At 45.1% G+C, this 17841-nt stretch overlaps 1 protein-coding gene across 1 annotated transcript in view; it reads right to left on the reverse strand.

Annotated features, from left to right (window-relative positions):
* LOC112113452 (testicular spindle-associated protein SHCBP1L) overlaps positions 1-17841 on the reverse strand; it is a 58538-nt gene that overhangs the window by 18365 nt on the left and 22332 nt on the right. The window contains 2 exon segments of the mRNA XM_026656011.1: positions 12809-12941; positions 16088-16306. Of these exon segments, the coding sequence (XP_026511796.1) occupies positions 12809-12941; positions 16088-16306 (352 nt within the window).

The raw sequence follows: 17841 nt of genomic DNA on the forward strand, positions 1-17841 counted from the left end.
AGGATTTTAAAAATTGCAAATATAATTATTTCAGTGATTTAAATCTGAAATTTCACAGTGTTATAATTGTAAGGGTCGTGACCCAAAAAAAGGAGTTGTGGAGTAGTTGCAAGGTTACTGTAGGGGAGGCTGCAGTATTGCTACCCTTATTTCTGCATCTATCAGCACATGGTCATAGATTCCTGGAGTAACAGTACAAATGCCTTTCATACCAGACAAGGCGGGTGAGGTTATATCTTTTATTGCATCAACTTCTGTTGCTGAGAGAGACAAGCTTTCAAGCTTACTTAGAGCTCTACTTCAGGTCTGGGAAACGTACTCAGTGTCACAGCTAAGTAAGTGGAACAGATTATTTAGCATAAGTAGTTCATACATATTTCAAGGGACCATTCAAGGTGAACAACCCTGCAGTGATAGAGGGGAAAGGAAAGGCAGGAGGGAAAGCCAGCTGGGGGAATTGTTAGTGGGTTATAGATTGTTGTAATAAGCTATAAATCCAGTGTGTCTACTCAATCCATGATTTTTAGTGCCTTAAAAAGTTATGAATTTAAGCTCTCAAACTCATCTTTTGAAAGTGTTGTGAAGGTTTCCTTTGAGGATGAAGACTGATAGGTCAGATACAGAGTGATCATTTTGTGGAAAGCGTTCAACCACAGGTGATATGGTGTGTTTTGTCTTTTATCATTTTCCTGTGTAAGTTCATTTGAGAGCATAGTGATTGTCTGGCTTCACCAACATATTTGTTATTGGGGCATTTAGTGCATTGGATGAGGTACACCACATGATGTGATTGGCATGTGTAGGACCCATGGATCTTGAAAGGTGTGGGGGGTGTTGATCACTGTAGCAGTGGAGATACATCTGCAGGTTTTGCATCTCTTGTTGTGACAGGGTCTGGTGCCACTTTGAATTGGTATGTTTTGGTCTATGGGGAGTTTGCTTCTGATTATGACCTTGGAGAGGTTGGGGGATTGTTTGAAGACCAGAAGAGGAGTTTCAGGAAAGATCTCTTTCAGGATGGGGTCCCCATCAAGTATGGATTGTGGTTGTTTTGATGGTACCTGCATGTGGGTTCCAACATTGGGTGTTAGGTGACAATTATGGGGGTGTGGTTAGAGGAGGGTTTATTTCTGTATTGAAGCATGTTCTCTCAGGGTATTTGGATGACCTGTTCCATGAAGCAATCTACTTCTCTGGTGGAGTGTTCTTGTTTGGTGAAGGCGGTTTTGCGTGAATTGAGGTGTATACCCAGTCTCTCTCCTCAGAGCATATTCTGTGGTATCTGAGTGCCTGGCTGCAGATAACAGATTTCTTGGTGTGTCTGGGGTGGTTATTGGATCTATGAAGGTAGGTATGGTGATCTGTGGGTTTCTCATATATAGTAGTCTGTAGGGTTCCATTGTTGAAGCTGATCAGGGTGTCCAGGAAGTTGATGCTAGTGTGGGAGTGTTTCAGAAAGAGTTTAAGGGATGGGTGGTGGTGATTGAAGTTGTGGTGGAAATCTATGAGGGAGTTTAAGTTGTTGTCCAGATGATGAAAATATCATTGATGTATCTCAGGTATATCATTAGTTTCTAGTGCATTCATGCCAGACAGAAGCCTTTGAGCTTTAGGATGTTTATGTAGAGACAAGCTTCTTGAGCGGGCCATAGGTCCCAAGTTTAAAGGTGCTCTAAGAGAGCCTCCCTAAGTGAGGAAGTCTGGTGAACAGTCTTCAAATGTAGAGGAGCAGAAGGAAAGGTTACTCACCTTGTGCAGTAAACTGCAGTTCTTTGAGATGTGTGTCCCTGTTGGTGCTTCACTTTAGGGGGCAGTGCATCCCGGCGCCGTCGATCGGAGATTTATGGTCTCACGCATGCGCAGTTGGTGTTTCGCGGTGCTGTTGGTGCCGCGTGTAGCGCACGCATGACCTGAGCCCCCAGTTCCTTCTCTACCACAGGGTCCTCACTGTGAACGCCGAAGTAGAGGGGAGGTGCGTGGGTAGTGGAGCACCCATAGGGACACACATCTCAAATAACTCCAGTTACTGCACAAGGTGAGTAACTTTTCCTCCTCCTTTGAGTAGTGTCCCTGTGGGTGCTCCTCTCAGGGCTGCAGGGACTTTGGGTTCGTTCGAGTCATTGAGGTAAGTACTGTGAGACCCACTATGGCATCAGCCCTGGAGTCCTATGTGACTGCATAGTGCTTTGCGAATGTGTGGACGGAGGCCCAAGTGGCCGCCTTATAGAGCTCTAGTATTGGAACGTTATTAAGGAATGCTACTGAAGATGAAATGGACCTAGTAGAATGTGCTCTAATAGTTCTGTATTCCAGATATGGTAGCATGTTTGAATGCATGTGGAAATCCATTTGGATAATCTGAGTGGATATAAAGTCTCCTTTCAAGCACTCAGTAGTAAAGATGAAAAGTCTAGGGGATTTCCTGAAAGGTTTGGTTCTTTCAAGGTAGAACACTAGCGCCCTTCTAATGTCTACAGTGTGTAGGGCGGCTTCTGTTGGAGTACCACGAGGCTTAGAGTACAATGTCAGTAGGTGAATAGATTGGTTCATGTGAAATGCTGAAGTTACTTTCGGTAAGAATTTAGGATGTGGACTTAGCGTGATCTTGTCCTTGAAGAATGTTGTGTAGGGGCACCCATGGCATATCCTCCAATCTCGCTCATCCTTCTGGCCGAGGTAAGGGTGACCAGAAAGGCTACTTTCATTGATAAGTGGAGTAATGAGCTGGTGGCTAATGATTCGAATGGTGGTCTGGTGAGGCATTTCAGTACCAGGTTGAGGTCCCATGTTGGTGTAAGGCATTGAACATCTGGGTAAACATTTATGAAACCCTTGAGGAAGCATTTTGTAGTTGGGTGTGCGAACGTCAAAGTTCGATCTCTCGGTGGAATGCTGAAATTGCCGCAAGATGGACTCTGATGGAGCTCATTGTTAAGCCAGTTCTTTTCAGCTCCAATAGGTATTATAAAATTGATGGTAGTGGTGCTGAATTGCTTGTCAGGTGTCTTCCTTGACAACAGGCGGAGAACCTCCATTTTTGAAGGTAGGTATTTCTCATAGTCAATTTCCTGCTGTTTAATAACATGTGTTTAACTTGTTCTGATCAGGTTATTTCGTCGTGGTGGAACCATTCAGGAACCATGCCTGTAGGTGGAATATCTCCAGGTTCGGATGAAGAATGCGACCGTTGTGTTGAGTCACCATATCCAGTCAGCGAGGGAGAACTCGCGAGGTGTATATTGCCATGTGTAACAGGTAAGGAAGGATACCATGCCTGCCTGGGCCATGTCGGAACTATAAGGATAACCTTGTCCCTGTCTGCTTGTATCTTGTATATCACTGGTATCGGTGAAAACGCATACATGAGTTGTGCCTCCCATTTGATGAGGAAGGCATCCCCTAGTGACCGTAGTCCCAGTCCTGATCTTGAGCAGAACATCGCACATTTGCGATTCATCGGGGATGCGAACAGATCAATGGTGGGAGTGCCCCACCGTTTGAAGATTGAACTCAGGACTTCTCCATTCATCTTCCATTCGTGATCCTGAGAGAAGTACCTGCTGAGCATGTCTGTTGTTGCATTCTGACAGCCTGGCAGGTAACACGCTGAGATGTTTGGAATTGGTGCATACAACATAACAAAGTCTCATGGCTTCTGTGCATAGAGAATATGAGCAAGCACCTCCTTGCCTGTTGATGTAGAACATGCAGGCGATATTGTCGGTCATAATTTGAATGGATTTGTTCCATATACGAGGTAGGAAACGTCTGCAGGCGTTGCGGACTGCTTGTAGCTCTAGCAAATTGATGTGCAGTTAAGTCTCTCCCAGAGACCATTTGCCCTGTATGGTGTGCTCACCACATGTGAGCACCCCAGCATATCAGTGAGGCATCTGTGGTGATCACTGTTGTCGGGGGTTCCTGTTGGAAAGGAATATCCATACGGACATTTTGTGGACTTGTCCACCATTGTAATGAGTTCTGGACACTTTGTGGAACTTTGAGACGTTTCTGTAGGTTGTTTGCTTGGTATGTATACCGTGCGCAGCCAATCTTGTAGGCATCAAATATGTAATCTTGCATGTCATACCACGAACATCATGGCCGTCATGTGTCCTAGTAATTGTAGGACAGTGCAAGCCCAAACTTGAGGACTGACTTGTACCTCTGAGATGAGGTTTGTGAATCTGATAAGGGTTAATGATGCCTTGGTTTTTATGGCATGGAGGTGTGCCCCAATAAAGTCTAGTTGTTGTACCAGGTTTATGGATGATTTTCGTTTGTTTATTTGTAGAATGAGCTCCCGGAATAGTGTGATGGTGGATAGGTCGAATGCTAGTACTCTGTATTGGAAGTGTTCTCGTCCTATCGTTGAGGCTGGCATTATCATATGGTCGCTGTTGTTGTTGTTGCCTGTTGTTTAAGGAGTCTCTAGGCTCTAATATGGTTGGTATCTCCTTCTCTTTGCAGGGTGGGTGTAAATCCCCCAGGTGCGGACTGTGGCCCAAGAGACCTTCACTGAATGAAGCACCTCGTCTGTCTTCTGAGAGAAGAGTTATTCCCGGTCGAAAGGTAAGTCCTCTACTTTTGTCTGGAGTTCTTTTGATGTCCCTGAGGCCTGAAACCATGAGGCTTGGTGCGTTCCTACAGCTGTGTCCAATGCTGCCTGAAGGACTGTTTTGGATATGAGCTGGCCCTCAGTGACAATGGCCTGCAATTGTGTCTGTTTTTCCTCTGGGAGTTCAGATGTGAACTGGGCAAATTTCCCATAGTTGTTGTAGTCGTATTTGGCCAGTAGTGCTCAATAATTGGCCACTTGAAACTGAAGGGTGCAGGAGGAATATACTTTGCGTCCGAACAAATCAAGTATTTTGTGTTTTGTCATGGGGTGTAATCTTGAATTGTGGCTGTTCGTTACGGTGATTTACTGCCTCGACAACTAGGGAGTTGGGTGCACAAATAGAAAAGTCTGCCTCCTTGGATGGTACGTAATATTTTCTATCTGCTCTTTTGCAGGTGGGCAGAATAGAAGCAGGTGTCTGCCAGACGGTCTTCGCAGGATCCAAGATGGCCTCATTGATGGCACTGGCAATTTTAGAGGTAGATGCGGGTTGCAGTATTTGTACCAGCTTGTGCTGGTTTGTCTTTACCTCCTCTAGTGGGATGTCGTGGCTTTGCAAGACTCTTGAACAGCTCTTGAAACTGTTTAAAGTCATCTGCCGAGGCTGGCAGTGGGGGCATAATCGCCTCATCTGGGGAAGAAGATGAGTTGTGTACAGAAGATGTCATGATCTGTGCCCATCTCTGTGTCCTCCCCCTTCCTGTGTCTCCAAGGGTTGTGGTGTGGGAGATGTTGGGTTAGAGCGCAGTTCGCGTCTATGCACTGTGGACAGTCTAGAAAGCTGAACCCTTTTTGAGCTCCATGGTTCCCAAAGCGTCCATTGCATTGGGAAAGCCATAGGAGGGTACATCCATGGGGGTCCACACCATGGTTGGTTCATCTGGTGTCTTGGACCCATGTGGCTCCACGTTGGTCAGTGGACCTTAGGTGAGGAGTGACGTAGAGATAGGAGGTACTGTCCCTGCATCTCCTCCTCATCATCACTGGAGAACCGTGCTATGTCTTGTGGGCTGTGATCTCCTCTGGAGCCTGAGGGGGAGCCCTCGGCACCGAGTATCCGTAAATGTGGTGCAAATGAGATTTCTAAGTCTCTCTGGTACAGCGGAGATTATGTTGGTGCTGATTTCTGAGAAGTCGTCGGTGCCGTGAGTGTTTTCCCTTTCATTGATAGTCACTGCCGATCGGTGGTGGTGTTTGGCCGGTGCCATCAGTGACGATTTGGTGGTGTCTACCTGTGCTGACTGAGTTGTCGGTGCTGGGTGTGGATGCATGGTGCCTGACCCACTCAGTGCTGAGTCCCGTACCGGTGAGCTCGGTGCTGTGGAGGAGGCATGTTTTCATCTGTGCCTCAACTCTGTTTCTTTTGCTCTGACCTTGGTGGTGCCAGAGGTGCCTGGAGCGTCATAGGTGCTCACTGAAGAGTAAGATGGCATCGGGGGTAGCAACCTTGCAGGAAACCGCCTCTGTTTTCATGGACCTCTCTTCAGAGACGTTTGAGCCCTTTTTTTTGGTTTTTCAGAGGGTAGGTCTCCTTTTCCATCTTAAGGAGGGCCCAGAGAGGATGTCTGCTTGTCCGCCTCAGGCTGGAAGGACTTCTCCATCAAGATCATTTTAAGCCGGACATCCCTGTCCCGTCAGGTTCTGGCTTTCGGGTTGCTGCAGTGGGGCATTACTGGGGAATATGCCCCTCACCCAGGCAGCATATGCATAAAGAGTGTACGTCTGAAACGGGCACGGCATCGCAGCAGGAGCCGCATCGTCTGAAGCCTGGAGACCCCGGCATTTTAACTAGGGATGATTGACTAATTGACAAGAAAAAAAATTTTTAACACTGACTAACTATCTCTATAACAACTTTATATAAATATTTATCTAAAAACTATTTCTTAACGGTTTTAGGGAGAAGTGCTAACACTGCCCCTTTGCTCCGTCTTCCGCCGAGGACGGTTGAGAAGGAACTGGAGGGCTCAGGTTGTGTGCATTCTACACACGGCACCAACAGTACCGCAAGACGCCTACTGAGCACGTGCGACCTGCGTGGACACTGCTACCATAAATCTCTGATCGATGGCGCTGGGACACACTGCCACCTAAATTGGAACACCCACAGGGACACTGCTTAAAGGGTATTCTGTTGTACATCTGAAGGTCTTTCCCCCAATTTAACAAGGTGAGGATTTCTTGCAGGACCATGACCATCAAGTTCATGCAGTGTCTGCTGGATGTCCAATATGACTACAGCTAGCTGGAAATTTTGCAACCAAATGTTTTTCCTTCCAAAAATGCCAATTCATCAAAAGCCAAATATTTTGCAGAAACATGTCAAAATAAACATATGTTCTGAGACAATACAGGCACGGTTTTGATGGAAACTTGCCTGGTTTTCTGCCAATTCACCTGCCCGCTTTGGAATCAGGATCCACAACTTCATGGCAACCCTGTTATATGGACTGCCTAAGGGCCACAGATCCCAGGGCTTCCAGACTCCCACTTAGCATGGGGAGCAAGCTGACCCTGGGGCCTGGAAGCCCAAGCTCTATCCAGCTGAGGCTCTCAGGTCTAGGCTCCCAGGTCAACAGCAGGGAACTTGGAAACCCTGAGAACTTCCTTTGATGCTTTTTTTTTCTCCAAATATTTGAGGTACTTATATGCCCTCCCCCATTTTAGTAGTATATCAGCACCTCACCATTTTTAATGCATTTACCCTCACAACACCCTGTGATGTAGGGAAGTACTGTCATCTCCATTTTTACAGATGGGCAGCTGAAGCACAGAAAAACTAAGTGGGGAAGACCATAAGGAGCAGGACACAGAAGATGATATACCCAAAGGGCACTAGATAAAGAGCTGCAAGAGACCTCATCTTGGCCACAGCCAGGTGGCAACTCCTGCAAAGCAGGCAAAAAGGAACAAAAAATCCTATATCTGGAACAGCTGATCAGGCAGCAACACACCTCTGAGGTCTCACTTTGACAATGAGCAAATATATCTCCACCCAAATCTGAATCTTGGAGGCAGTTTCCCACTTCTCTGGAGAATAGTCTCCATTGACCACAGAGAAGTGGGTAAGGGATGTAGTGCAGTTAATCCCTGAAACAAAGGGCCCCATTCCATCACTTCTTCATCCAATCCCCCATCTCAGGCAATCTCATCAAATGTGAACTGATGCTAAACGAAACCTCACTTAGACATCCTAGCAACAGAAAAGTAGCCCTCAAAAGATTCTTAGGCTATATGCTATTCATCATCCAAAAGCTTACAGGAGGGTCAGAGCATTCCTGGACCTAAAATGACTCAAATGGATGAAGAGAATGAGCTTCTGCATGCAAACTCTTGCTGTGATGGTAACATCCCTGTCCCAAAGGGACTTCCTCACCTCAGCTGACCTAGCAGCTAGATGCATCTCTATGTCCTTATGTCTGTGCCACCGCTGCCTACTCAGATTTGCTTATGACACAGGTCATCCCTGTACAAAACTCTACCACCATTCAGCATCTCTTCTGTCCTCAGGATCTTTTACATTATACTGGTAATGGTCATAGCCAGACTTCAATCTCAGGGCACTCACCTGTATCCCTTCCTGGACAACATTTTAATCAAAGCTCCAACCAGAGCAGCAGACCACACTTTGGATACAGCAGTTAGACTCATAGACTTGAAGGTCAGAAGGGACCATTATGATTATCTAGTCTGACCTCCCGCATGATGCACGCCACAAAAGCTGATCCACCCACTCCTGGAATAATTCTCTCCCTTGACTCAGCTGTTGAAGTCCCCAAATCATGATTTGAAGACTTCAAGTCGCAGAGAATCCTCCAGCAAGCGACCCCTGCCCCATGCTGCGGAGGAAGGTGAAAAACCTCCAGGGCCTTTGCCAATCTACCCTGGAGGAAAATTCCTTCCCGACCCCAAATATGGCGATCAGCAGAACCCTGAGCATGCGGGCAAGATTCTCCAGCCAGACCCGCATTGACCATTGATACTAATTACCTGCGATGGCACATTATTGACCTATTGACTAAAATCACGTTATCCCATCAAACCATCCCCTCCATAAACTTATCAAGCTTAATCTTAAAGCCAGAGAGGTCTTTCGCCCCCACCGTTTCCCTCGGAAGGCTGTTCCAGAACTTCACCCCTCTGACGGTTAGAAACCGTCGTCTAATTACAAGCCTAAACTTCCCGACAGCCAGTTTATATCCATTCATTCTCGTGTCCACATTAGTACTGAGCTGAAATAATTCCTCTCCCTCCCTGGTATTTATCCCTCTGATATATTTAAAGAGAGCAATCATATCCCCTCTCAGCCTTCTTTTGGTTAGGGTAAACAAACCGAGCTCCTCGAGTCTCCTTTCATAAGACAGGTTTTCCATTCCTTGGATCAGCCTAGTGGCCCTTCTCTGCACCCGTTCCAGTTTGAGGTCATCCTTTTTAAACATGGGAGACCAGAACTGCACACAGTACTCCAAATGAGGTCTTACCAGTGCCTTGTATAACGGAAGCAGCACCTCCTTATCCCTACTAGAAATACCTCGCCTAATGCATCCCAAGACCGCATTAGCTTTTTTCACGGCCACGTCACATTGCCGACTCATAGTCATCCTGCGATCAACCAGGACTCCAAGGTCCTTCTCCTCCTCCGTTACTTCCAACCGATGCGTCCCCAGCTTATAACTAAAATTCTTGTTAGTCATCTCTAAGTGCATCACCTTACACTTCTCACTATTAAATTTCATCCTATTACTATTACTCCAGTTTACAAGGTCATCCAAGTCTCCCTGCAGGATATCCCGATCTTTCTCCGAATTGGCAATACCTCCCAACTTTGTGTCATCCGCAAACTTTATCAGCCCACTTCTACATTCAGTTCTGAGGTCAGTAATAAATAGATTAAATAAAATCGGACCCAAAACCGAACCTTGAGGAACTCCACTGGTCACCTCCCTCCAACCTGACAGTTCACTTTTCAGTACGACCCGCTGCAGTCTCCCCTTTAACCAGTTCTTTATCCACCTCTGGATTTTCATATCGATCCCCATCTTTTCCAATTTAATCAATAATTCCTCATGCGGTACCGTATCAAACGCTTTACTGAAATCGAGGTATATTAGATCCACTGCATTTCCTTTATCTAAAAAATCTGTTATTTTCTCAAAGAAGGAGATCAGGTTGGTTTGGCACGATCTGCCTTTCGTAAAACCATGTTGTAATTTGTCCCAATTGCCATTGACCTCAAGGTCCTTAACTACTTTCTCCTTCAAAATTTTTTCCAAGATCTTGCATATTACAGATGTTAAACTAACAGGCCTGTAGTTACCCGGGTCACTTTTTTTCCCCTTCTTGAAAATAGGAACCACATTAGCTATTCTCCAGTCCAACGGTACCACCCCCGAGTTTACAGATTCATTAAAAATTATCGCTAACGGGCTTGCAATTTCTCACGCCAGTTCCTTTAATATTCTCGGATGAAGATCATCCTGTCCGCCCGATTTAGTGCCGTTAAGCTGTTCGAGTTTGGCTTCTACCTCGGATACGGTAATGTCAACCCCCCCTCCTTTATTTCCCTCTGTCACGCCGCCTCTATTCCTAAGCCCTTCATTAGCCTCATTAAAGACCGATGCAAAATATTAGTTTAGATATTGTGCCATGCCTAGATTATCCTTAATCTCCACTCCATCTACAGTCTTCAGCGGTCCCACTTCTTCTTTCTTTGTTTTCTTCCTATTTATATGGCTATAAAACCTCTTGCTATTGGTTTTAATTCCCCTCGCAAGGTCCAACTCTACACGGCTTTTGGCTTTTCTCACTCCATCTCTACATGCTCTGACCTCAATAAGGTAGGTTTCTTTGTCAATCCCTCTCCTCTTCCACTCTTTGTACGCTTTCTGTTTTTTCTTAATCACCCCTCTGAGACGCTCGCTCATCCAGCTTGGTCTAAATCTCGTGCCTATGAACCGTTTTCCCTTTCTCGGGATACAGGCCTCCGACAGCTCCTGTAACTTTAACTTGAAATAATCCCAGGCGCCTTCTGCCTTTAGATCCATAAATGTTAGTCCAATCCACTTCCCTAACTAGTCACCTTAATTTATTAAAGTTAGCCCTTTTGAAATCGTAAACCCTAGTCTCAGATTTAATTCTGTTAATCCTTCCGTTTAGTTTAAACCGAATTAGCTCATGATCACTCGAGCCAAGGTTGTCCCCTACAACCATTTCCTCAACGAGGTCCTCACTACTCACCAAAAGCAAATCTAAAATGGCATCCCCCCTCGTTGGTTCAGCAACTACAGTTGCTTCAAGAACATGGTTTTGTGATAAACACCAAGAAAAACTCTCTGATCCCTTCCACAAGGATAGCTCTGGGAGTGGACATAGACATTACTGAGGCAAAAATCTACCCATCACTGGACAGATTCCAAAAAATCCAGAACCTTACATCTATGCTAAAGAACATAAGGCCATCCGTAGCTCAGTGTCTCCAACTACTGGGTCTTTTAGTTTTGTGTATAAACTAAAAGTTTTGTGTATAAATCACCCCATGGACAAGATCCCATTTCATGTGTCTCCATGTGTTTCTCCTCAAAGTATGGACCCATTTGCTGGAAAATATACAGGATCAAGTACTGGTCCCAAGCCAGGTATTGGATTCCCTCAGATAGTAGGTAATCCCAAAGATTGTCTGCAAGTGTCTTTTCATATGCCTTCTAGACCCACAGGTGCTTAATAGATGCCCACTTAGGGGATGGGAGCATACCTGGGACACAGAACAGCACAAGGCACCTGGAACTCCATAGAAGGGAATCAAAGCATCATTCGCCTGGAGGCTCCGTGCTGTTAAGCTCACCCTATGAAGATTCCAGAGGGAAAGGGGTCTGAGCAGGTCTGTCTTCATTTACTTACTGAAGGCAAGGCTAGAGAAGCTGTGCCTACCTCCAGAAACCCATGAAGATCCTGAGAAGTATTCTTTCCCCCTGAATGAACAAGAAGTATTTTTTTAAAAATAACTTCCCCTGTAATTCTTTCCTAATTCTCCAGAGGCATAGGAAGCTTACTCAGATATGCAACTTCTTTTACTGCTGTTATCCAGAACTTCAAAGAGTTTTAGACCACTGAATGGTATCTTGCTCAGTTCAGTTCTGGAGTGGTGTCCACACCTGGAGGTGAGGCCAAGTATATCTCTTAGCTATGGTGGAACAAAAGGAGGCAATGGAAAGGCCAAGATGGACAGATTCAAGGGACAAATATCTCATGATGGCAGAATTTCTGGATGAACAAAAACCCAGGGGGGGAATGAGTGGGACAAAGAACCATCTGAGAGGAACAGAATTAAATGAAGCCATGCTGCAAGAACTTGGGGTGGTAAGACTGGATAAAGCAGCAAGAGTCACTTTCACAGGTAGAAGGCTTCTAGCTAATTCAAACACACATGAAGTTCCCTCTTGTGGAGACAGAGTGTCTAGCTTCATGACCTTTTTCCATGGCTATGGTGTCCACTGGTCCCTAGAGCAATAAGTAATAATGGACACTATCTCCAAAACACACAGAACAGTCTCTTAACGTATGAGCCTGTGACAGCCTATCACTAACTGGTGTGAGATACCCTTTTCTAGGACTATTGCTGGCCATGGCAAAGTGGAGCTACTGCCCTCCAAGCCAGAAAAGACACATCCCCATGAACACCCTGCTGCACATCTACTTCTGTCAGCTCGTCTAATGAGCTCTATGGTTAGATGTCTGCTGGAGGGAGAAGGAGAGAGGAAAATGTGGAAGTGTGGGGGAAGGAATGCCAGCAAGCCACAGTAGCCAAGGTTTTCCGCAAGTGCTCTGCAGTGGAATGACAACAAGTTGTTTCTGCACAGAGAGGTAAAATAAACAGAGCTTGTTGTGCAGTTACTAGGCTTACATATGGGGAGTTTTGACAACAAAACTTCTCACCAGCGAGCTACTTTTCTGAATGGGTATGGTCAAACCACTAGTCCATTTCAGACTAATGGATTGCCTATTAGAAATGTATATTCTCTCTCATCCCACGGACTGAGAGGATTCTATGCAACCACTTCAGTTAAATCAGGAAGTAAAAGTTTAGAGGTCACTTCTGAATAACTATCTCCTTCAAGACAGCTATGTACTAATATCGCCTAGGTCATTTGGCCTTGGTTTTGTTTAGCACACTTAGTCCTTCTGACTCACATAAAACATAATGGAAGTCTTCCTCACCATTTCTGCTGTCATTGTTTTAGCTACAATATGAGTTACAGCTTTCCGATCATCTCTGTGTCCTCTCCTACGCCTCAGTATCCTTGGGGTCAGAGGTCCATGAGCTCTGTAATTTAGACCAAAATCTCTGTACTATTAGTTTTATAAAAAGCATTTCTGACGGTATGTAAAATTGTTTGACTTTAAGAAGTTTTATGCTGAATTTATTAGATTTTAACAGATATATGCATTTAAACAACATCTTCATCCGTGACAAACATAACAGACATCTCCAGCATCACAAAACTTTCAGTGTTAAATGCAAGATATGCAAAAGCAGCACATTTGGTATTTCCAAATTTGTTTAGACAAGTCACTCACCACTTTGCTGCCATCTCCAGAATCCTATAAATTAATATATTTCATGAATTTGGCTTTAGGGTCCTGGGCTTTGACCCATGTTTGAAAACAAACATTGAACTCTATTTAAACACTGTTCCCAGTATAATCCATTCAAAAAGATTGTCTGAGTGACCAGTACAGGTAGGCCAAAAAATATTTTAAGGCCATTTTCAAAAAGCATCTTCTAGCCTAGATCAACAGTTTGACTCCATCTTTTGATACAACATAATTCCTTTACTATACCAATCCCCAATGAAAAGTACATATGGAGTGTCCAAACAAAAACCTACCAAAAAACCCCGACACATTTCTTAAAATGTAGGCACATCTTAAAGGGTGGTTATGGTTAGAAAGGGTACTCTTCAAATTATCTATGCTTCATATTCTTTCCTCCCTCAGTATAATAAACCACTTCCGTTTTACAAAACAAAGAGAATTTAAATCTGCAAGAGATGCAGGGCAAGGAGGAGGATTAGAAGGCATTGGAGGTGGGGGGGAGGAGGCAGGACAGAAACAGAAGAAGACAGGGATAGGCTTGTTGGGGGAAGGGAAGACAAGCAGGAGCAAAAGTGTCTGGAGCCACTAGACCACACTCCCCAGCAGAACCTGGAACTAAACCCATTATTCCTAAGTCTCAACATTACTTTGTTATCTAGGAAATCGCTGTGAAACCCACTGAAAGTATGTCTCTCCAATTCCCATCTACTGGCAGTCCCACACAGAAGATAAACTGCCTTCTATTGCTATCAGCTGTGTGAGCTCAAGTGGTAGAGAGCTGTGCCATGAACCAAAAGATCCCAAATATGCTGTTGACCTATGTGGGGGGTAAATCTGTTCCCACATAATGGAATTTGTTTTTGAAATTTAAGTTTAAAAAAAAAAAAAGACTTTGTTTGTTTATTTAAACAGTAATGTAGGAAAGTCAAGCACTCAGAAGTTAGAAAATGTTAAAATTAAGTTTTCCTGTGCAGCCTTAATTCAGCTTCCTTGTGCATGTGTTATGGTAGAGTTTAATTATGTGTTGATGTATATTTTTTCCCTACAGAACTCCTGCCTCATTAAGTTTACAGGACAAACTGTGCTGTAGGAATGAATCAAGGTTGTGTACTGAGTGAGACTGTTGTAGGACTGCTGCCTCATTTGTTGCAGAAGTTGGAAGATGTGTAGTGAATGAGGCAGAGAACTACAGGAAGAAAAAGATGATCTTATCATTAGGGCAGCTGAATAACATTATGGGAACTGAATTCTATCCCTGACACTGCCACAGAGTTCCTATGTGATGCTACGTATGTCACTTAAAGAAAACTTTTCACAGGTGGTCACTAATTGTGCATTCCTCATTTTCTAGGTACCTAGCTTGAGACACATGTGGGTTCATTTGCGTTAAGTGCTGAGCGCACACAACTGCAACTGAAGTCAATGGGCACTGTACTTTCAACATATAAAGTGCTATAAAATGCTACGTACTCTAAAAACCAAGCTTCAGGCTTCTCAAATTCAGCACTCAAAATTAACTGACACTTCTAACAATTTTGAATTTAAGCTTTGTACCTCAGTTCTCTATCTGGAAACTCGGGATATCATCTCCTCGCCTCTCAGGGGATGTTGAAGATTAATTAATTAATGTTCATAAAGAACTAAGATACCTCAATGAGAAAAATACAGAAAACACCATGAGCAAATTAATAATTCTGTTCAAATTCTGCACTGAGTAGTGTGCAGTAAATAATGATGAGGATAGAAATAGTGAATAGTGAACCATCTATCCCGTGCACTGAATGAGGCAGGGGTCTCATGTGGGGGAAAAAGTGATAACATAATTAAAGACTGTCCGAGAACATATGCACACCAGGGCCTGAATTAAGGTTGCCTGTGGGCAACCCTAACTGGCATTTACCAATTTTTGAATGCTTGACTTTGCAACCTTCTTTTAACGTAGGGTTTTTAATATAATATGGATTTACAGTACATATTTTTATACAGTGAAATACTGCAGTTCAGACAGCATCTGGATAAGGACTGAAGTATGCTGATAAACTAAAGAAAAATGGAAGGACAGGGATTTTTCTAAATTTTAGTGATTTAATAGTTCCACTGGAGAGTAAGTAGCAATCAGTTGGTTACCTTAATGTAATAATTCCACTAGGGAGGATATCCGTCTCAACTACTGGCAGGAAGCTTTTAAATTCATAGTTTATAATTAATTACAGTGCTACTTAACTTCTATTAACATTTAGAAAGGACAAGCAAGAAATTATGATGTTTAGAATGGATTTTGTTGTAGGGCCCCAAGTATGAACTAGTAACTATAGAACAGTGGTTCTCAAACTATGGGGCACACCTGGGAATGTGTCACGGGAGGTGCAAGCTGTGAGCACTTTTTTTTTTTTTGGAGTTCCAGCTGTCAACCCCAGGCGGCTGGGGCTTGGGCAGCAGGGCCATGCACAACCAGGAGGCCAGGGGAGGGGATAAAGAGGACAGCCAGAGGCCCGCCATCCCAGGGCTCTCCTCACCTCCCTCCCCCAATCCCTCACCGGGATGTAATCTGGGCTCTCCTCCCCCCTCCACCCCCCACCAGTCCTTCACCCGGAGGCAGCGGCAGGGCTCTGGCTATCAGCCCTGGAACAGCAGCAGCGCAGAAGTAAGGGTGGCAATGGGGAGCTAAGTCTGCTGTGAAAAGTGATATTGACAAATAGCACTTTTAACATTGCCACCCTTACTTCTGCGCTGCTGCTGGCACAATGCTGCCTTCAGAGCTGGGCACCTGGCCAGAGGTATATGTACTTGTGTGGCAGGGGCTGTAAATGACTACAGACACAAAGAAAGGGGACTCAATCAAATAAGTTTGAGAACCACTGCTATAGAAGTTACCTGAGGCGAAGGTCCTCCCATATTTTCAGCAATCCACACAGCATTACTAGTTCATAGTATTTTTTCCAACATTCAACAGCTTCTTCTGCTGTAGGTTCTTCTTTAATATTACTTTGGTACTGAATCAATTCCAAATGCATGTTTTTATACTTCTCCAGATTTTTTCTAAAACGTTGACCAATTGGAGCAGGAATAGTTCCATTCTCAATATCACACCAACTGTGAAAATAAAATAAAAATGTTATACTTCTGTAATAGGGCGTACAGGCCCCATGCTGGCAAGGAGGGGGTTAATGAAGGACTCTGGACCCAACTGGCCCCGGGTCATTACACCTGCAGCAGATGTCAGGTATGAAGAGGGGAGTTAAAAGAAGTCCCAGCTCAGTGCGGGGCTGATCAGGAAAGAAAGCAGAGCTCTGCTTCTTTGCCAAGGAAAGCCTGGTTTCAGCCAAGAGTCAGATACAGCTTGCTGTCTGGATGAGCCTCCCAAAGGATGAGATGACCAGGCCAAGTAAGACTGACCAAAAGGCCTGGCTGCATGGATACATGCCCTAAATCAGGAGTCTCAAACACGCGGGCCGCATGTTATTTCCTGTGGCCCTCCAAAGGCGCCAACTTCGCCAGCAGCCAAGCTCCCCTCTCGTTCCCCTTCCCCCCAGCGCGCTGTGTCCCTGCTCCTCCGCCTACCTCCCAGCACTTCCTTGGCAGCACTTAAGACTTTCCAGGAGGGGGGGGAAGAGCAGGGACGCGGTGCACTCGGGGGAGGAGGCGGGGCGGGGATTTGGGGAAGGGGTTGGAATAGGAGCAGGGAGGGGGCGGAGTTGGGGCGGGGACTTCGGGGAAGAAGTTGGAATGGGGGCGGGGAAGGGGTGGGAAGAAGTGGGGTAGGGGCGGGGCTGCTTGAGACCCCTGTGATAAACTGTTTGTTGGGGTACCGGGCATCATCGCCCAGGGATCTCTCTGTTAAGGGTTCTGGACACCTAGGGATTCCCCCCCCATTGCCCAGGGGTCTCTCTTTTAGGGGTGCTGGGCACCCAGAGGTCCCATCCCCATTGCCCAGGGTTCTCTCTGTTGGGACACTGCACAGTGTCTGTGATGAAGTGGAAATTTTCTGTAACATTTTTATAATTCCTAGGCGAGCCTCAGTTTCCCTCTCGACTTTGCGCTGTGACCCGGGGGGTGGAAAGGGTTACACAGTGCAGGAGAGAGTCGGCGCCTATGGCGGGCCACAGGAAACGGCCTGCAGGCCACGTGTTTGAGACTCCTGGTGTAGATCATCATCAGTGTTACTGACCACATAAGGAATAGTTACAGGTGTTTATATTTTATTAAAACCCCTCTTTGCATTACAGTTTTAAAAAAGTTAATACATTGACTTTTAATAGCGTACTATATTACTCTTCATTTTTTTTCATTTTTGACTATACTTTTGTATTGTTGTATGAAAAGGTTTCAGTGATGTGGCCCTCGGGCCAATGTACTAGTCCTCATGTGGTGCTCGTGGTGATTTGAGTTTGAGATTCCTGCCCTAAATAGAAGGGCAGGATCCTGCTGAAGATTCCTTGGATAACTCTGTTTTTGAGTTCATAGCATTCCTTTATTTTTGGACTTTAATACCCCAGAAAAGGTAGGACTCAAGTGTGCCTTAGCTGGAGGGCTAAAGCACCAATGCAGTAGACCCTGTGAGAGGTGGCAACTGACTGTTGGATACCCTATGACAAGGTGAATAGTGCTCCAACGTAGGAGATCCCTCA

Source organism: Terrapene carolina, unplaced genomic scaffold, assembly GCF_002925995.2.
Source record: "Terrapene carolina triunguis isolate 2854851 unplaced genomic scaffold, T_m_triunguis-2.0 Scaffold211, whole genome shotgun sequence".
Lineage (NCBI taxonomy): Eukaryota > Metazoa > Chordata > Testudines > Emydidae > Terrapene > Terrapene triunguis.